This window comes from Calypte anna, chromosome 18 (genome assembly GCF_003957555.1).
Source record: "Calypte anna isolate BGI_N300 chromosome 18, bCalAnn1_v1.p, whole genome shotgun sequence".
Lineage (NCBI taxonomy): Eukaryota > Metazoa > Chordata > Aves > Apodiformes > Trochilidae > Calypte > Calypte anna.
The window spans coordinates 8,148,336-8,168,799 of NC_044263.1; the positions used below are offsets into that span (position 1 = coordinate 8,148,336).

The 20,464-nt window shown below is 38.3% G+C and overlaps 1 protein-coding gene across 1 annotated transcript in view; it reads left to right on the plus strand.

Moving 5' to 3' along the window:
* The first annotated feature begins 5,178 nt into the window (after positions 1 to 5,178).
* The window catches only part of ANKFN1 (ankyrin repeat and fibronectin type III domain containing 1), a 53,668-nt gene continuing 38,382 nt past the window's right edge, over positions 5,179 to 20,464 (plus strand). Inside the window, exons 1-4 of the mRNA XM_030461921.1 lie at positions 5,179 to 5,376; positions 8,940 to 9,150; positions 13,387 to 13,581; positions 14,456 to 14,569. Coding sequence (XP_030317781.1) covers positions 5,191 to 5,376; positions 8,940 to 9,150; positions 13,387 to 13,581; positions 14,456 to 14,569 — 706 coding nt within the window. The 5' untranslated portion in view covers positions 5,179 to 5,190. The remainder of the gene's footprint in view (positions 5,377 to 8,939; positions 9,151 to 13,386; positions 13,582 to 14,455; positions 14,570 to 20,464) is intronic.

Consider the following 20,464-nt stretch of genomic DNA (forward strand, 5'->3'; position numbering starts at 1 on the left):
TGGTATCCAGAATTTGCATTTTTAACCCTGTAGTAAAAAATTGTATTTTGAAATATCACCATTCTACTATTTTGGTAGCTCTTAATACAGGAGGTGTTATAGGATCTGTTTTAGCTGAAACATAGGGAGCAATAAAATATGTTTTTCTTATTCATTTAGTAATCTTTTTAGGTGTTACTGGGTCAGGCTGGGAGCTTTCAAATAATCTTGCAGAAGTCCCATAGCTATGGATATGGTTGCTGCTTTTGTTGCTATGATTGCAGACAGCTGTAGTGATAGCTTGCTTGAAGAAAAAACAATACATCACATGCAACATGCATTACTGGAATGAGTGTAGGACTGTGATTCTTTTTTTCCCCCTCTTTTATTGGCTTAACATAAAACTAACTGCTTTAAGCTGTCTGCATTAATCTCTTTTTGCTTATACTTCATGGCAAATTAAATACAATTGCAGTTTCGGTTACTCTGGCTGTAATTTTTTTTTTTCCTACTTGAATGCTGTGCTGCTGATCAATTTTAAGGGATCCAACAAGCTACAATCATACAGAAATCATGGCATCTTTGACTCAGGAGGCAAGAGCTTTACATATTAGTCATTCCTATAGCTGCACAGGTAACTGGTATAGAGCTAAGGCACCAACGTTTTACCTGTGATACAACACTATTTGCTTTTAATACTGGTTTGCTCTGCAATCTTATCAGTGATCTTGGACTTCAGTAATTGCTCATAATAAGCTTTCTGCTATCTGATCATTCATGCAGTATAAGGAAGAGGTTTACTCATTCTGCCCAGAGGCTGAACCAGCAGAGACAGCAAAGCCAATGTGATTCATTGAATGAGGACAGTGGACAATTACCAGCAACTTGTGCACGTTTTGCCTTGGGTAGCCTAAGCTGGTAAGTCTGATTTAACTCTTTAATGCATGTATTCTTAATTATTCGTTTCAAGCAAAAAATCATTTCATAAATATATTTCAGAGCACGTGTTGTGTTTACTAGGGTTTTTTCTGTTGCATTTTCCAAAAAACTGAACTTAATGCTTTTACCTCTGTGCTGTGTCCCAGTAGAGCACCTGCCTATGCAGTGCAGCATGTATGTGCCACATACAGCAGACAGTGCTCTAGAATTTAGATTATTGTTTTCTCTCTCTGCAATGTTTTTTTTAAAAGAACATCAAAAATTTTTTTAGGAATAAAATGGTTAATTCAGGGCTCAGAAGCACAAGTAGAAATCCAATCAAAAGATTGATCTACAGTATGTGTACCATGAAATGTGTTTTGGAAGACTTCAGTCACTGGATTGGTACATGCTATAGCACAGGGACAGTCAGGCAAATGAGACTGGTTTGGTTGTTATCTCCAGGGTGGTGCAGCGACTGTTTCCCCAGAGAATCAGACTATTTCTTATTGGAACTACTGCCATAAGACTTGAGTTTTGTGTGCTTTAATTCTTGGAAATGCAAACTGCTCCTAATTATGACTGGTTATACGGGGAGCTGCTGATTTTATTCTCTCTGGTTCTGTCTTTTACAGAGAGCTTGTTGTAGTTCTTGACTGACTGTGAGAATGCTGCTCAGCCAGACCACACAGGGCTACTCTGAAATGTCCTTATCATTTCATGCTGACCTTTGCTACACAAATGCAGAGGCCTCAGGAGGCAAAAATCTCAAATGGGTCAGCTTTGGGTATCACCTGTTTCTAAACAGTGAATCTTTGATACACAGTGATGCAGTGGTAGTTGTGGCAATGATACATCCTCAGGTTAAATGTATTTCAGCTGGGGCATTTGTTATTTCAATTAATTAAGACAATGCACATTTAATGGTTTCACCTGGTTGGTGAGGTGAGGACATGGTTGTAAAAGATGCAAAATAAATTACTTGAAAAATTATTCTAAAACAGCTCTTTTAAAGTAGTTTGTCTGTAAAAATAAAATGCCATCATACAATGAAAAAAATTGCTAAGTTCTCAATCACAGAATCATGCAAATTGAGCTGCTTCTTTTCTTTATTTTCTATGATACATTTTAGCCATGATTCTGGTCCATCTCACTTCCATTACTCTCCTGGGAGTCATTTCTACAACCTAATAAGATCACGTTTCCAGAAACTTTTCCAGAATATGCAACTCACCTATTCTTTTTCCACCCTGTACATGACTAGAAAATCTGCTAAGTACAATAACCTGCAGCAGCATTTAGCATCCAACTGTTTCAGTGCACAGGTAAAAAATGCAGTTGATTTGCATTCCATTATTCTAGCTATTGCTTTATTCTTCTGTGCTTATTCCTTGCATTATTTCAGGGTGCTGTCACAATACTAATTCTATGAACCTAGAAGCACTACAGTTTCTATAGGTGTGGCTTTAAATATAAATAAATGCCTCTTCACACCAACACAAAAAATCTCCAGCCATGATCAGCTCTTGCTCAATGGCTGCTGTCTCCACAGATAACTTAAGGACCTGAAGTCAGCAAGGAGGTAGTTTGGTTTAATGAGATGGAAGGAGGAATCTATCAGTCTAGGCAGGAAAAAAGCATGAGCCAAATCAGCTTTAACACTGGTATTCTTCTTTGATTTTAATAATACCAAAATAGGTATGAGAAATCCTACTAGGTAGATACACACAATTTATTTAATGTAAAATTTCTAAATGTCTACACAGCTTCTCAGCAATTTTTATATGGTCATTCAAGCTTGATGAAGCTTGGAATCTCTCCATGCTGTAATACTGTGTCACTCAGAGGTGGTGAGTCTGTTCCTTTTCATGACAAAAAAAATGTCATCAGAAAGCAAGCCCAGTGGAGTGTTGCACAGGTCTGCTCTTCCTTTTTGTCCTCATCTTGGTTATGCAAATTTGTTTTTTAACTCATAAGTTTACTGCTAACTCTGTGGTATTTGGTGTTCAGTGACTGTACTCTTGGGATCAAACGATTTTAGAAGTTGAATCTGCCCTTACAAACATGCCTGACATTTATTGGCCAATTTTTACCCACAATTTTGGACTGATTCTTGAACTATATTGATAGAAGAAGGAAATTTTTGAAAACAGAGGTAAGAGGAGACATTTATGTGGGACAATCAGTAGCCTTACATGCTAATGAAAGTGTTGGTCTAAATAACTGAGAAATTATTGTAATTGCTATTTTTATATTTGGTAAATTACTGAGTTTCTTTAAAATATCAGTAACATGGAACAGTGGAAAATGGTTATCAGCTTTGGGGGCAATTGACTCATTCTTAAGCATATTTATTATAATATCTGAAAATAAGCTGAACTATTGAAGCTATACTAAACAGAGGCAGATGTAGGTGAAATATTTTGACCATCCAAAAAAGAATTTTATTTCATGTTTATACTCCAAATGGTTCCTCAGATGCATCTGTAAAACAAAAGGCTGTCTTCTAAGTTTGTCCAATATTAAAACTTAGTAGCAACTTCCTTACAGTGAAGCCTAAACCACACTGATTCCAGCACATGGTTCCAAAAAATTCTGGCATATCTAGAACATTTGTGAGTTGGCATTGGTGATGATAATTTGAGTGTTATGCTCTACTTTGTCATTAACAAGCAACTTCCCAGGAGAGACCTTGATTAAACGTATTTTGCTCTGTTCCTTGGTTTCCACTCAGCCTTTCTATCCAGTCTAAGCTTCACATTTTTTCTGTAACATCATAGAAAAGAGTTCAAAATCAGTGTAGTTTTGTTTCTCCTTGAGTCTCAGAGAGCTTGTTTCTTACCATATCCACCCTTACAGATGAGTTTCAGGGATGCAGCTCACATAATCCCCTTTTTCTGATGGCACACACTGTTGCTCTAATTTAACGAAGTCTTCTCATCACATATGATTATGTTGACTCTGTCTCTCTTCATTCAGGGACTTGATGTCTCTTCAATACCCCATGAGCTTGGAGAATATGTGAGATAACTTGTAATCAGATAGTTTTGTGCTCAGGATGTCTGCTTCACCACAACTAACAAATGAGAAAGGAAAATGTAGACAGCTTATGAGACCCAAGTGGTGTCTTTAATCTTAAGGACCAATTCATGCCAATGAGCAGCCCTGACAGCAGGGCAAGGGTTTAGTAAAAAATGTTTTTCTGATTGTAAATTGCAGATTGTAAACTGCAGCCTGATTTGCTTACATGTCACCTGAGACCATGAAAACAGAAAGTTACAGGATTTGAATCATAGTAGAAAGAATCTAAAGCTCATTTCCAGGAAAAGGTAGTCTGAAAGGGTAGCCAGATTTACTATTACAACTCTTGAAGTCTTCTAGACAGAAATTCTGTCTTAGAAATGTCTACACACTCTTGGCAGGGAAAAAGGAAATGTGAAGAAGTTGCACATTTTTGTCACCTTGTCACTTACAGAGATCCCTGGTTATAGTTTCTCATGCTCACAGTTGGGTCATATCTGATTCCCTGTCCCTTCAGAAAAGCAAAACTATCCCAACATAAAGTATTTCTAGGGAGTTCAATCTTAATTCTGCTTTTCATAATATGGAAAAACTACTGCAATGACAGAGCATACAAGTATTGTTTAATTATGTGATAATATGGCAATCCTGTTAGGCACAATGGTCTTAGGAGGGGAAGCAGTTCCTCTTGGAAAGTTTGTGGTCTAAATGGACAGGGCAAACAGAACAGGAGAAAGTTTTAAAATATATAGATAAAACCAGGGCCTGTCCACTAGCGGGAGGAGGCAGCTTCTCAGTAGGAAATGAAGTAGATATTTTTCCTCTCACTTGCTTCAGTTCTTTTCTAAGAAACCATTGTACTGACAAAGCACAGACTATGTAAGTGTTATCCAGCAACATTTACATTTTGGTGCCATTTTTTCTGACACTTGTATTACCAGAACTCTGTCAAAAGGCCATTTTCCCTCATGAAGTGGAACTTCTCCTTACACAAATGAGCAAACAGATCTGAGCATGACCTGTTTTATTTTCTATCCTTAATACTCCCTCTTTATAGAAATCTTTGAGACTAACTCCGTAAAAAGCAATTTACCACAGAAAAAGCCCCAAAAAGTGCTTCTGAGTGTTGGAAAGCTGTGTGTGTGTGAAGGTGATTTTTGCCATACAAGTCCTGCAATGTGTGTTTCAATCTCCCAGTCCTTATCTGTTCTGTTAGTGGAGCAAACCTTGTTAAACAGCTGTTGTTTTTCTTCCAGAAAGGACTAGCTGAAAATGACACAGCAAATGCATAACTTAAGTCTCCTCCAGACTAAAAAGAACAGTGTGCCATCCTCTCCCAACGCTGCCAAACGGCTCTATCGGAACCTCTCGGAGAAGCTGAAGGGGACCCACACGTCCTTTGACGAAGCGTATTTCAGAGCTCGGTCAGACAGGCTCAGTCTGCGTAAGACCTCAATGGTAATGACTTGATATTTATCTATCAAACTCCCAGATTCCTGTCCTGTTGATCTTCTTAATCGTTTTCTGTTTAATCTGTGGAGAGTTCATCATCTCACTTTGTTCCCCGACCAATTCTTCCCAGACTTACCCTTTATGTGTAAAAATAAGATCTGACCTTCTTGCAGTCTGAAGAAAAGCTACCCAGACACAAGTGATGATTTCATTTTAGGAGTAAGGTCTGCCTGTTTTCACAGTTTTCTGTGGAAATAAATAAGGAACCACCAAGGAAATAATGAGGAACAATCAATGAAAGGGTAGAAATACCACTGGTCAAGTAACCAATGTAATTTTTTAATCATTGAATTTCTGTACTACAGATCTAAGTCAATGACTAAAATTCTGTCTCTAGACAAGTGAACAACATTTTTTCAAATTTGTTTTCTTTTTGCTTTGGCTACTGAGGAGTTTTCTTTCCATTCTCTCTTGCTGTGCAACACTTTCCATTCAGTAAATTGTTGTCTTGCTGCAGACATAGCAATGTCCAAAAATAGCTTTATTCTTGAACTAATGTTTATCAAAACAAGTCTTTGCAGAAACTACTTTAATGTTTTTTCCAACTCCAGTAGCACATAGTGGACTTTTTCAGTCAAGCCTAGAGCAAATATCTTGAAAGGAGCACTTCATTTTAATTAAGCTACATAAGATTGCATTTCTAAACACTCCAGCACTGAATCACTTACTGGAACATGGTTATTACTTACTGCAAAGCAATACTGTAGTCCTTTTCAGTATATACATTTGTGCATCAGAGTAACACCTAAATAAATTAATCACATAGCACAGCTGTCTAGCTCATGATTAGAGGCTGCAGGACTGAGTTAAGGAAAAAGTAATGTGAAAACTGCCCCTAAACTTTGCCTGATCATTTGTTAATGTTACTGAGTTTCTTTTTCCAGTTTCAATGGTTCTGCCTTCTCAGAGCAGAAGAAAGTTATCTAGTAAATGCAAATGAAAGCAGAAATCAGAAGGGTCTTGTTAGTATTTGTGAGTGTACCAGCAGGACTGAAATTGACTGAAATTGGACTGGAATGGGTCTTAAGATGCTATGTTTTACCCCTGTTTAAATTTCCTACCCATGGCCTGCAGATGTCTGAATAACACTGCAATACTAGAGGGTCTTTTACACAGAATATGATCATCTTCTTGCAGAAAAGGCCATAATCTTATTTTTCTATGTGAAAGAAAATAGTTGGGGGAAAGTTGGTCAGTTATGTGGAATGTTCTTCTGGACTTGGAGAGCTGGGCTTGGTGCAGATTTCCAGATGGGAGAATTCACTGGCAGAGATAAAAACGTGGCAGATACTTTGCTGTCTCTGATATTTTGATTGAAATAGATGTGGCATGGTCAGGTGTGCACTGCTGAGTGCCTGAGGGATGTGTGGATGCCTCAGAAAGGCCATATCACAATTCCCAGGTTTTTCCACTCTTTGCTGTTACAAGACTTGCCCAAGTATTTCAGGCTATTGCTTTTGTCAGAATCGTTCATTTGGAAAACCTGGAATTTGCAACTTAGTCTCATAGTTGTTGAGATTGGATGAAGTAGCTTATAAAATTCATGTGCTGTTCCTTGTTTGAATTAGTGCAGATTTTCCAGGCAGATTTCTAATCAAATGAAGAAACAGAAATTTGCTTTTTTTTTTTTTTCCTCTTTTGAGGAAACATTTTTGCCAGATTAGCTGGCAGGAGAACATATGAGGAATTAACTTGAGCATGCACTTAGGTTCATTGAGTAATATCATCAGCTGTATCTTCTTGTTCAGCTCTCAGTCTGTTGGCCAGTGTTTCCTAAAATTAACTTAACTAAAAGTAATGAAAACTAACATAGTAATTAAATTTACTTCAACCAGTTCTCTCTGTAGCAAGCTGTTTATGAATTAACTGTTAAATAAGTAGATTTTCCTGGTTGAGATCAGTTACAAGAGTAATAGAATTTGCTTGTTTTGTGATTGGACCAAGAAGCAGATGCTTATGAAACATAACTAGCTTTCATTTCCTTAAACAACAGCATAGAGGAAGTTCCAAAATAAAAAAAATAATAATTCAAAATGGGTGTAAAATGGGATAAAATTAATGCTTTTTAGAATGTGAATATATATTTTTTGAGAATTAGTGAATATATTTTGCATTTTTTATAATTTCTATTAAAAAATATCTATGAGTTAATCTATATCAGTTCACAGTTCTGCATTTAAAATAACAAAGTTTCAAAGAGTGAAAGACCACACTTGTTTTATTCCTCTTTAGGTGAAACATCAATGAGCTATTTCTGTGAATTTTGAGTACATAGGACAGGTGACATAAGCTGCTAACTATATATCATTGATTGAGTGGGAGCTGATGATATTTAGTATGTATCAGAATCACACTGTTAATTGAATACTTTGTAATTAAAATTAGTTTAAATTCTTTTAATTTCTAGCCAACCCCTCTGACCCCTTCAGGGTAGGGACAAACACCAGAATAAGAGTAAGATCTCTGATTTCAGGTGTTATATAAGCAAGCCAGCAGACATGTGGAGCTTCTGTAATGAAAAGAAATGCTTCTGCATTGCAGTAAAAAATTCTGTCATTATTAAGTTTTACCTTATAATAAGAGAAATATGTGCTGGCCTCTTTTCTGAAATTTTCTGGAGTTTTGTGCCCTCTCCAATAACAGAATATGTCCCTAAAGACAATTTATTGCCTTGAACAGAGGGGTGGATACAGAAGAATAAACCAAGCTGATTACCATTTATCTTTTTCTACATTTTTTCACTTGCACCTAGCACTGAAGCATAATCCAAGTACTTGAGAATGAAATTAAATCTGAATCTTAAAATCTGGAGTAGAATCTGAAAACAGGAATTTGATAGAGACCCATTCAATGAAGCATTTGCTTCACTACTGTCTTTTATTCTGTGTGGAAATTTGCAAAAAAAAATTAAAAATTCTCCAGCACAAGCTATCTTTTGTATTTAAGTATCTAAAAAGTAGATCCCCAGGTCAACACTACTCTCCTAGATTTGCTTTACTGCTGGATAGTTCATCTGATCTTTACAGAGTAGTCTGCCACAAGTATCTCATTATTTCATATCAACAATTTTGGGTAAAGACCATTTTATGTACATGTGTTTTTTTCTGCTGATCCCTAAAACTCTAAGATAACATCAGCTTTGCAGTTTCTTAGTGTGGTACCAATGCTTCACATGTGAAACAGTAGACCAAAAGATTTCTGTCAGGCCTGAGAATTTCTGAAGACATTTTTAACTTCAACTACAACTGAAAAGAACCCTGCAGAACTGACCAAAGTCCAAGGTGGAGCTGTGGATTTCAGTTTTCAGAACTACTTGCAGACCACCAAAGTCCAGAGGAAGACCAGGCTCAGCTCTGCTGCAAACAATTTCCATGTTTCTAGATGAACCTAAGATGGGGCTGGAGGATCAGTATTTCCTAGTGATCTCACAAAAAAACCAAATTTTCTTTATTTTTAAAACACTGACATTTGTAAATTTTTACTGAATTTCTGCTTTTCTTGTTACACAGAATTTCCAGTGCAATGAAGCTATGTTTGAAGCTGTAGAGCAGCAAGATCTGGATGCTGTTCAGATTCTTCTTTATCAATACACACTGGAGGAACTGGACCTGAACACACCAAACAGTGAGGGACTGACTCCTTTGGATATTGCTATCTTGACAAACAATGTCCCTATTGCTAGGACCCTTCTGCATGTTGGGGCAAAGGAAAGCCCACACTGTAAGTAAATAACAGAAATTTAATTGTAACTGCCTATAGGAGAGTGGGTTTGATGCTGTTTTGGTAAATTAATTATATTGCACACAAAATCTGGCTTTATCATAAAGATGATTGTACCAGCAATAGAACCACAGTGCTGCAGGACATTTGCAGCAATACCTGCTTGTTGAATGTGTGCTCAGTAGATCTGTTTTGTTCTCTATGTCAGTTACCACCAGCTGATGAATTAAATTGAGCTTCTAATATATTTAATACTGGGGCAGCTAAGTTAATACCAGTGCTGAGAAAAGAAAATATTTAAAAACATGGAAACAGGAACTGAGTGAGTGATTCAAAAATTGTGGTCTCAAATATAGTGTCTGTCATAAAAAATGAAAGGACAATTGGTTGTCTAGACCTTGGTTTATTTTTATTATTCTTTTGATTTTGGCTATGTTGCCTTCAGGAGACAGGTTTTGTTTCAAATGGCTTAAAATCCCACTTAAATGAGAATTTCAAAGTTCTACAGAACCAGAGAAAATCTAAGCACAAAACAGTGCTTCTCATTTTACTGGAATACTAGGATTTCTTATAACTACATATTGTAGTTATAAAACTATCCTTTGTATCCCTTCATGGGCATTTTTATGCACAGTTTTTGGGTTAGTGGGTGACTTACCAACCCAATTAATCAACCATATACCATGACACAAACTCTGACGCCTTACTTGTGTCTAAAAATACACCAATGTATGTGAATTTGTTTTAAACTGTCAATGCCTATATTTAGGACATTCCCAGCAAGGCTATAATGAGACTGTGTTTGAGGGGTTCAGCCACTGCAGACTCTGCCATTAATTTGAAGTTAGTTAAATTAACAGCATTTAGTGCTGGCATGTCAATCTCAGTGCTCCAGGAAATTGCACCTTGAGGCTACTCACATTGCCAGTTTTTTTCACTGGAGAGTGTGTGTGCATGTGCATGTGTGTTGAGTTTTTTTGCCAGACCCTCAGTGTTGGTACACCTTTATTGCTTTTCTATGTCCACAGCACTTATATTATCATTTATTCTGGCCTCCTTTAACCTTCCCTGGAGATTTTTGCATAGTGTAGCTGCTCAGTGAAAAGAGTTTTTTAGTTTTATATTTATTTGTTTATTTTTCTGTCATGGTTCATGACTGAGGCTTTAAAAAAAAGTGTGACAGCATTTAGAGTACATGATTGACTGCTGAAGCAACATTCATTAACCATGACAAATCTAGAGGAAAACACAGTCTTGAGTGTTCTAAACAGCAGTAAAAAAGACTAAACTAATTTTTCATTGACCTCATCTGTAAATAAATGCAGTCTGATGGTGAGCAGGGGCAATCATAAATTAGTATTCATTTCCTGTAATTAATGCAAACATGCCTATGAACACAGAGAATATGAATATATAACCACCTCATTTCCATTTCAAAATATACCCACCAAATTTCCACTTCACTTATCTTGATTTTTAGTTTTTCTGATTGAAATAATGGATGAAGCATTCTCAATAAAAAGCAAACGATTGTTTGGTTTGGGTTTATTACCTTAAGGGTTTATGGTTGCTACTTGAGAGCAAAATGTGAAAAATTGTTTTCAGCACTCAAAACAAAGGTTCACAGCTGTTTTATGTGTGGCTTCAGTCTTGCAGGACTGACAGCAGTCACTTTCTATTTTCTCTGGTCTTTCTGCTTTGCTCTCTCTACTTCACCAACCCTGTAGGAATGAAATCCATTCTGTTTGCATGATCTCAGGGCTGCAAGAATGTAATCCAGAACCAAGCCAAGAGCATTTTTATTTCTCTTTGATGGGCAATTGAGCAAGGTTTCCCTTGGCTGAGGGGCAGGGGGGGGAATTCCAAAATAAAATTCTGACTCACCCCAATTTTGAGCATCTCTTGGAGCATCTTCTGACTCATCCTAATTCAAGCATCTTTTAATCTGACTGGAAGTGTGTAGGACAAATGCACACATCAGGTAGAGGAATTCCCTAGTCCAAGTGCAGACAAAAAGCTTCTTACCAAGAATATTTTAACAGCTCTTCACTATTTGCACTGTAGTGATTCAGCTGAAATCTCATTAGAGCCTCAAACCTAATGGTGTAGAAAAGAGGATCTGGAGGATAGATAGCTTCCATCTGTATCACCTGGATTGATGCCTGGAATAGGAAGAAGAGCAGACAAAGCAACAGAAAGTAAAACTATGATCTTCATTTCCACATGGAGTTCAGACTTTATAAATGTTATCTCTCACAAAGTAAAAAACATCAGAGAGTCCAGCATTTTATGATCCTAATTTAGTTGGAGAGGAGGTAAAGTCCACTGTGTTACCTTTTCATTTACTCTAATTTGTCACATACTTAAGGTCTGGTTTGGCTTATTCATGTGAACCCAAATAAAAATAAGATTAAAATTTCCAGTGGCTGAGTGGACACATTCCCAAGACCTGACAATCATGGATCAGGATCCTGGTTAAAGAGATAGAGCAAGACACTTAGTGAGAACTTGAACCAGTGCCAGTTCTCAATCACCTGAGGTTCTGGCACATAAATCTCTTTTCTCAGTCCTGTTGTGCTCTCAGATGTGTTGCATGCTTAGTGTAGGCATGGATCCAGGAAACCAGATCACCATTGGCCCCTCAGTAAACAGGCAGTCCTGAGGATACCAGCAGATTCCAGTAAGCCTGGCCATATGTCTCTGATGTCCATATGAAGAATGATCAAACTTCAAGAATGATGGCTTCAAGCCAGCTTCTGCAAGCAAAGTCTTAAGAGACAAACATTCTTCAAAAAAACAACCTTTTGGATGTCAGAGGCGTTTACTAAATCTTTGCTCACCTCCTGTGGCTTTAAAGATCCCCTGGCACTTTTCACATTAGTATGCAGGGTTATTCTTAGACTCTGCTAAACTTCAGTTGTGGCATTATTATGTGAGACAGAGGGCAAAAGTTAAAAGGAGAGGTTTTATCTGGATAAAACAAACCCCTTTTCCACTATAAGGACAGTAAAGCAGCAGAACAGGTTGCCCTGAGGAGTTGTATAACCTCTATCCTCAGAAGCTTTCAAGACCAGCTGGGGTAATGCCCTCAGTAACCTGGTCTGACCCCATACCTGTTTTGAACACAAAGCTTGGACCAGAGAAGACCCCTTTCAACCTGAGTGGTCCCATAGTCCTATGATTCTAGTTTAGGAATAGCACATTCTTATATGCAGAAATTTTCACTCATGTGATGGTTCGATGTCAAAACCCTGTTAAACTCTTGATCCTTTGTAAGGTACAGTTTGACATTTCAGAAGGTCTGGTGCTCCTGACTTATGCAAGTGAATGATTAGGGCATCCTATGCAAGGTTCATGCTCTTCCTGTAAAAATCAGGGAAACCAAGAGCCTGGATGTCCCTACCTAGCAGCTTCCTACCATTGCTAAGAGTAGCTGCTTGTGCTAGGCCTGGAAGAATTTCAGGCTAAGATCAAGTCTGAAAATAAGGTTTGATTCACCACATTTTACTAGATAATCAGGAGTCTGGTTTAGGGTAGTCTTATAGAGTTGGGCTATAAAATCAAACCTATTTTCATTTGTAACCTAGATGATCTTAATATTCTTCTTTCTGTAGCAAGCAGTAGTCCTTGCAGGCAATCTGAACTGCTAAGAGTCAAATTAAAATTATTCTGAGTGCTGGAGAAAAACAAAATCTTCATGTGTCAAACTGCTCACAATCTGTCCAGCCTGTCATAGGACTAATTAGATGTTATGTGGGTAAAACTGAGGAAGAAAGAAAGCCTGGAAAGAGATCCATTCTATATGAGCCGTGGCCCTCAGGCACAAAATTCTCATTCGTAAGTTTGCCAATTAGATCTCTCTTCACCTGCAGAGATTTATATATTGTATGTGTTTATAACCACTACAGACTGCTCTTTTTCTATGAGAACTTAGAGTACCATGGCAAAGTAGGGGTTGGATACAAACCAAATGCTTTATATTTTAGCTTATTTTTCATATTTCACAAACGTAAAACATGCATGCAATTTCATTATAGTTATGACATTTTTAAGCATGTGAAGGATATTGTAAGGGAAAATTTGCTCAATTTATTCATGCCATCAAGTGGCCAGGTTCTTCAGAGATATAAACTGGCGTGCTCAAGTAGTTGATCTTAACTGTGTTACATGCATAGGGCCAGTATTTTGTCACCTAAGTCCACCAAGCAATTCCTTACTTTTCTCTTTTCTTGGTAGTTGTTACCATGGAAAGCAGGTCAGTGCACCTCAGTACATTGGTCCAGGAAGCCCAGCAACGAGTTACTGAACTGTCTGCACAGGTGGTGAATGAAGGCCTGGGTACAGACAGCACAGAAAAGGAGAAACAACTAAAAGCATGGGAATGGAGATACAGGCTGTACAAACGCATGAAAGCAGGCTACCAGCATGCTAGTAAGTAGAAGAATGCAGTTGCAAAATTCAAAGAATTCTACAACTGAGAAGATAAAGATGCTCTCACTAACTCACTAACCGATCCCCACAGCACTGCTTTGAAACAGATGAATGTTAGGGTGGGAAAACTGAGGGCTATGATTAAAGGGCCTTCCCAAGAATCAGAAGGAAATTGATGTTAGAGCATCAATTGTTACCATTAACACTTTTCCAGACATACAAATGAATTTACAAATATTTTTCTTCACTGTATTCTAAGAACACGTCTTCAAGACAAATATAGTGCTCCTTGTATTAGATACTAGACACAGGAAACAGAGTGGTAGTGTGAGTTAATATGATGATTTTAAAAAATCAGTCATGACATTTTGTATTTGATTTCTGAATCAAGTCTGATCAATATTCTGTCAAGTAAGCTTTAAAAAAAAAATCTGTAGTGTTTGCAGTTTCTGAATCATAATACTGTAAAAATGTTTTCAGTTAGTTGATAAATTTGAGTTTGTTAGTGAAACCGTAAAGGTTTAATTAGCTCTTCGTGGTTTTTTCCTTTCTCTCTCCTCCTGCCCACCCTGAGAGATTTATAGGGGCTTCTAATTGACATAATTAGCATGAATCTGTTTTATTGGGTTACATATATGCAGGAAGATATTTTGAACTGAAAGGAGCCAAAAACCATGATAGAAACAAATGGTGTCTGCAGGATATTGTTAGCAGGGTCACTAATTAAAATGCTCAAAAGGCAGAGAACACAAACACCGACAATCCAAAGCTCACAATTGCAGGGTGATTTTCAGTGGGTTCTTTGAAGACTCAGAAACATTGTTTAAATAGGATTTGTTGTGCTGAAGAGCTGATGTTTTCTCTTCTTTCCCAGGAGCCCCTGAGGCGCCAACCAATGTCTGTCTCATGGTAACAAGCAGTACATCACTCACTGTCACCTTCCAAGAACCTCTGAGTGTCAACTCAGCTGTGGTGACCAAGTATAAAGGTACTGGCTTTAGACATCTTTCTTTTATCTTAACAAAAGTATAAAAATTGGAGAGCTAAATGACAAAGCTATTTATCTACAAGAGATTATATCACAGTGCTAGTAATATTTGACTATAATTGTTTCCCAAGTTAATAGCTGTAGAAGTGGAATTTTCTTTAAAAATTCCCCAAAGACAAAAATTACATTAAAAAAGAAAAATAAATTAACCAAAAGCTTTCTCCATGAGTGCTTTGAAGAAGTTTGCTTGACTCACTGTGGTTAGGACATCAGCTCAATGACTGGGCTGAGATGAGCAGTTTTAAAACACAAACTAACTTTTGGTGCCTGTGGGCTCCTGAAACCATGTGTACCCCTGTAAATGCCAAACCCACACCACCATTCCTTAAAGGAATGCCTCTGGAAGCTGAAACTTTTGGCAGAGGCATCATACAGCCTGACTAATTAGCTATTCCAGGGCTGCCACATCATTCTTGGAAGAGCAATACATTTGGGGTGGCACCAGTTAGTTGCAAAGTGGAATGAATAGGAAAATGCTTCCATCTGAATAGTGCTGTTGAATAGAAATGGTTTCAAAACAGAATTTCTGTTCCACAGGAAATTCTAATATTAAAAAAAAGAAAAAGCTTTATTGGAAATTAGAACAAAAACGAGAAAGTTTAAAACTTCGTGTTTAAGGGAACTTCCAGGTTTTGTAAAACTTTTGGAACAGTGAGTTCTTCAGTGTAGCAATCTGCAGCCTCCATCTTCCAGTGTGAGCCTGAGTCCTGCCACAGGTCAAGGGGCTGGAAAACAGGGTTCTGAAGATCTGAGGACTTCTTTGCCCACCCCAGGGAAGTCAGAGAGTGAGGAGACTGAAACTCCTCTTAGTTATTTTCACTATGACTATCTTAATGCTTACTGCTGTGTTTGTTTCTTTATGTTAATAACTAAAAACTCGTTTGAGAGGTACTTGAACCTTGGATTTCTTTCCACATAGCAAGAACCACAATGGTGGTGTTATGGGAAAGTCTATTTGATATTTCCATGTGTGGGTGTCACTGAGAGAGTGACCAGAGAGGTTCAGGAAGCCTCAGTCCCTTGAGAATCAAATAGCTCATTGAAGGTGGACATGCTGGTGCACAGGCTTCTCTGACATCAAGGACAAACACCCAAAGGGCTGCAGGAGTTTATTTAGGGAAGCAGATTCTGTCTTCCTTTCCTCCCCCTGCTTCTGGTCAGAGGTTCCAGTCATCACTGCCTAGGCAGTGAAAAAAATTTTTTATGGTGTAAGAAAAAAATTAACCTCCCAGACATCACTAAAGCCACCAAAGTTATTCCATTGCTGATAGCTTCAGTAGAAGGGTAAATTACTGTATTATACCTAGTCAGCTGTGTAGAGCTGCAGGAACTGTGATTTTCAAAAACATCAAAGCCCTTTAAAGCCTAAATCTAATTTTCAGCAATGAGTTGGGTTGCCAGGAAACTAAATTTCATTTAAGGGCTTCCTACTGCCTGATTTAGTTGTGAAAATGATACTTGGGCTCCTAAAACACTTAAGCTCTCTTGTAAATATCAGTCTGCTCTTGGTAATACATGTATTTTAAACATCCTTGAAATATCATCCACACTCTAATTCTAATGATTGTTGATAATTGCACAGTAAAGCAAATTCCCAAATAGAATTGACTTTAATTTCCTAAAGGTTGCAGTATTTTTCTCTTCTGTTTTCATTTGGGTTGAGTCTGTTTTGTACCATGTCAGTTCTCTCCTTTTCTGGGGAAGCAGAGCATTCAGAGAAATTGAATCCAACCTGACCTAACTTTCTAATCAGACTCAGTAGCTTTGCTGTTGTATTTTGAATTACCCTCACAGGTGATAATTTTATGCTTTATCAAGTTGACAGTTAGTTTTGCCAGAATGTTCTTTTTAAATCCTTTGTCCCAGGAGACTTACATATTTATGGTTAGATAAAAAGAAAGATCACTAATGGCTCTTTTTGGTGACTTTCGGGAATTAATTAGGCACTGGTTGCAGAATTGTTTATTACATTATGGAGTGAGATTCTTTGCGCTAGTTTGAGGGGTTATAAAATGAACTGTTCAAATGATGACTTACAAGAATTATTAGAACCAGCTAGCAATTACTAGTGCTGAAAGGAGAGCTTGATAACATTGTGTGAGGATATTTTAAGGCAGATACATAAACCTCCTGTCCAGAAGACTGTCTAAGCATTTGGCTAATTCAGGGACAAAAATAAGCTTAGGATTTTTTTTTTCCCTTCAATACTTTACCATGTCTTTTTCTAAGCAAATTAAAATTCAGGACCATTTGCAGAAGTGTTTAGGGAATACCTGCTCATTAACAGAAGCTAATAATGTTCTTTTCTCCAGACCTGAATTACTGGGGATAAAAACTGACATCAGTTTAGTTTAGTACCCTAAAAACACTGAGAAACTGCCAATTCCTTTTTTCCATGTCATCTCTTTTTTTTTAAACATATTTTTTCCAAAGCTTTGCTTGCCCAAATGCCATTTAGAAACTGGGCTTGGAACATTATCTGACTGCTATTTTCCTGTGTGTGATCTTTTCCCTTGTTAGCTGTATAACTTACAAATAATAATACAGAAGAATAATACTTTGCACTCGTTCTCTAACCACTAAAACCATCTCACTTCATTAGGAGATTTAATTTTAACCACACGCAGTGAATGGGTATTGACTTTGGTGTCCCAGCTGGATGGCAGCTCAGTGACTGCATTCTGTGGAGCCCTTGCTTTAAGGAGCCACAGTATTCTTTACTTCCTCTCCTGGATTGTTGTTTAATGTTGCAGGCACCATCCTAATGGCTCCCTTCAGTTTCCCTCCAGAGAAAGCTACAGCCTGGTGGTGGCTGACATGAAATGATTTCTATGTATATTGTAACTTAGTAAAGTGTTTTGAGGCTGGAGGCAGACAGGCATGGCATAAATCAATAATAATAGCAATAATCTGCTCCATGCTAGACAAAGATTCAAAGCCAGAGACACCTCACTCCAGCCAGTTGTAGGAAGGATGTGAAGCATCACTGCAGGACTGAGCAGAACCCCCCTGCCCTTGGCTAATCACACCCTGAAGCCCAACTTCACATCCCTCTGTGGAAGTACTTAAGACAAGCTTTAGCTTTACATCTTTGAAAGCACAAAGTGTTCCACACTAATATGCAAAACAACTTGCCACAGCTTGTAGCTGGGGTGAACTTTCTGTCATTTCGTTACTTCATGATGTATTTTTATCCTGGAGGTTCACTGCTGTAACCCAAAAATCCCAGCAGCAACAAAATCCAGAGAGGCAGCACTTGATTCCTAGGAACAGTCCCAACAGCACAGAGTAGTAAGCACTTGAAAGGCTTTTGAGAATTGTTCTTTCACTAATTAGCCTTTCTAGGACTGACAAATTCCACACAGCACATATAAGTAGAAAGCTGTACTTTTTAAAAGAGCATAATTATAAGTTACTAATTAAGTGCATTTATTTTCTTTGCATTTTTAAACCTCATTGTTTTGCTGTCACAGTGAATAAGTAGAGGTAAAGGCCCTCTTACTGTATTTTTTTTTTCATAAATTTCCCTTCAGAAGAAGCCATAATAATGCTGTGATCCCCAAGTGTAAGATAAGGAAAAAAAAAATCGACACAGTGCTGATCATTACCTACAGGAAAGGATCACTGTGCAATGGAAAATCTCCATTTATATTTTATTTACAATTTTTAAACAAACATCTATATCCCCTTTTGGAGAAAAAATGAAACAACTTGTATAACCAAAGTTGAGCTCATTTATTTAAGAGCCTGGAACTATTTACATTTTAGAAAGAAGAGAGAAAAAAATCTGAGCCATGTTTGATGTAGCAAACAGAGCTGATCTTCTCTTTGTTTGGATGAAGCTGTGGATTTGGATGCCAAGTTATTTTCCAGATAGTGATGCTAAAATGTCTGGGCCACTTTAGCAGTTGTTACCTTTTTTTGGTTTGTTATTGTAGCAGAATATTTCATGTTTCCAGGACTGCCCAGCTGCCTTCCAGGACTCCTGTTCAAAATAGAGTTTTGGAGTTTTTTGTCTTCAATGTTAGTGGAACTCTAAAAACAAAAAAAAAGCCTGAGATCAGGAACAAAGGAATTATAACTTGCTTAAATTTTAGCAAAAATCTACTTCCTGCCTCCCTTCTTCCTAGGAAATCTGTGGCTCATTTCAGAATTTTTTTGCATGAGAATAATTTCCATAGTCTTTAAATTGCTGGTTCACTCCTAATTAGATATGCAGCAGTAGATCTGCAGCATATGTGGTCTGTTGCTACCACATGGCTGCACCAAATAGGTTGGTTTCAGGCAAGCACCTCTATCCAGCAGAGGCTGAGTCAGTTTGGTGTTACCATTGGAAGTCTCACCTAAGGATGAACAGAGACACCTTTTTATTATGGATCAACACCTGAGATCATGGGATGAAGATGCCTGCCAGCTTGGGCCTGTATGATACACATTCCTTAGCTCAAAAAATACCTGTATTTGAGATTTGCAGTTGACATGTCAGTGTCAGGGGGAATTTTTCATTTAAAATTTAAAATTTGGACTGCAACTATCTAACAGGGGAAAAAGGACTCTAGCCCACAAGCTGGCGGGTCTAATAAGGAGGGCTCTAAACTAGGTTCGAAGGGGGAAGGGGTTGAAACAAGGTCCTCCGGAAAGGAGCCCAAGGGTGGACAGCGCAAGTTAAGGGACAAATCAGCAGCCCAGCTGAAATGCATGTACACCAATGCACGCAGCATGGGCAACAAACAGGAAGAGCTGGAAGCCACCGTGCAGCAGGAAAGATATGATGTAGTCGCTATCACGGAAACGTGGTGGGATGACTCCCATGACTGGAGTGCTGCAATGGGTGGCTACAGGCTCTTCAGAAAGGACAGACAGGGTAGAAGAGGTGGAGGGGTAGCCCTGTATGTTAGAGAGTCTCTTGACTCCACAGAAATTGAAGTAGGTGATAATAAGGTGGAGTGCCTGTGGGTAAGAATCAGGGGGAAGGCCAACAAGACTGATACTGTGGTGGGAGTCTGTTACAGACCACCCAACCAGGAGGATGAGGGTGATGAACTCTTCTACAAGCAGCTGGCACATGTTTCAAAATCGTCGTCCCTTATTCTCGTGGGTGACTTTAACCTGCCGGACATCTGCTGGGAATTCCACACAGCAGAGAGGAGGCAGTCTAGGAGATTCCTAGAGTGTATTGAGGATAATTTCCTGATGCAGCTGGTAAATGAGCCTACCAGGGATGGAGCCCCACTTGATCTACTCTTTACAAACAGAGAGGGGCTGGTGAGGGATGTGGTGGTCGGAGGGCGTCTGGGACTTAGTGATCACGAAATAATAGAGTTCTCAATAATCAGGGACACAAGGAGGGTTGTCAATAAAACCTCTACATTAGACTTCCGGAGGACAGATTTTGGCCTTTTCAGAAGACTAGTCCGGAGCATATCCTGGGAAACAGCCCTTGAAAACAAAGGGGTCAAGGAGGGATGGACATTCTTCAAAGAGCAAGTTTTGAAAGCTCAGGAGCAGGCTATCGCCGAAAGGCGAGCCGGCGGGGAAGACGACCACTCTGGCTCAACAGAGAGACTTTGAAGGAAATTAGGATAAAGAAGAGGGCCTACCGGTTATGGAAAAAAGGGTTATCTACTCAAGAGGAATTCAGGAATACAGTTAAGTTATGTAGGAAAAAAATTAGAGACACAAAGGCACAACTTGAACTAAATCTCGCCACCTCTGTGAAGGATAACAAGAAGTCCTTCTACAGATACATCAGTGGCAAAAGGAGGGGCAAGGAAAACATTCATTCTTTAATGGACATGGACGGGAATGTAATTGTCAAAGATGAAGAAAAGGCTG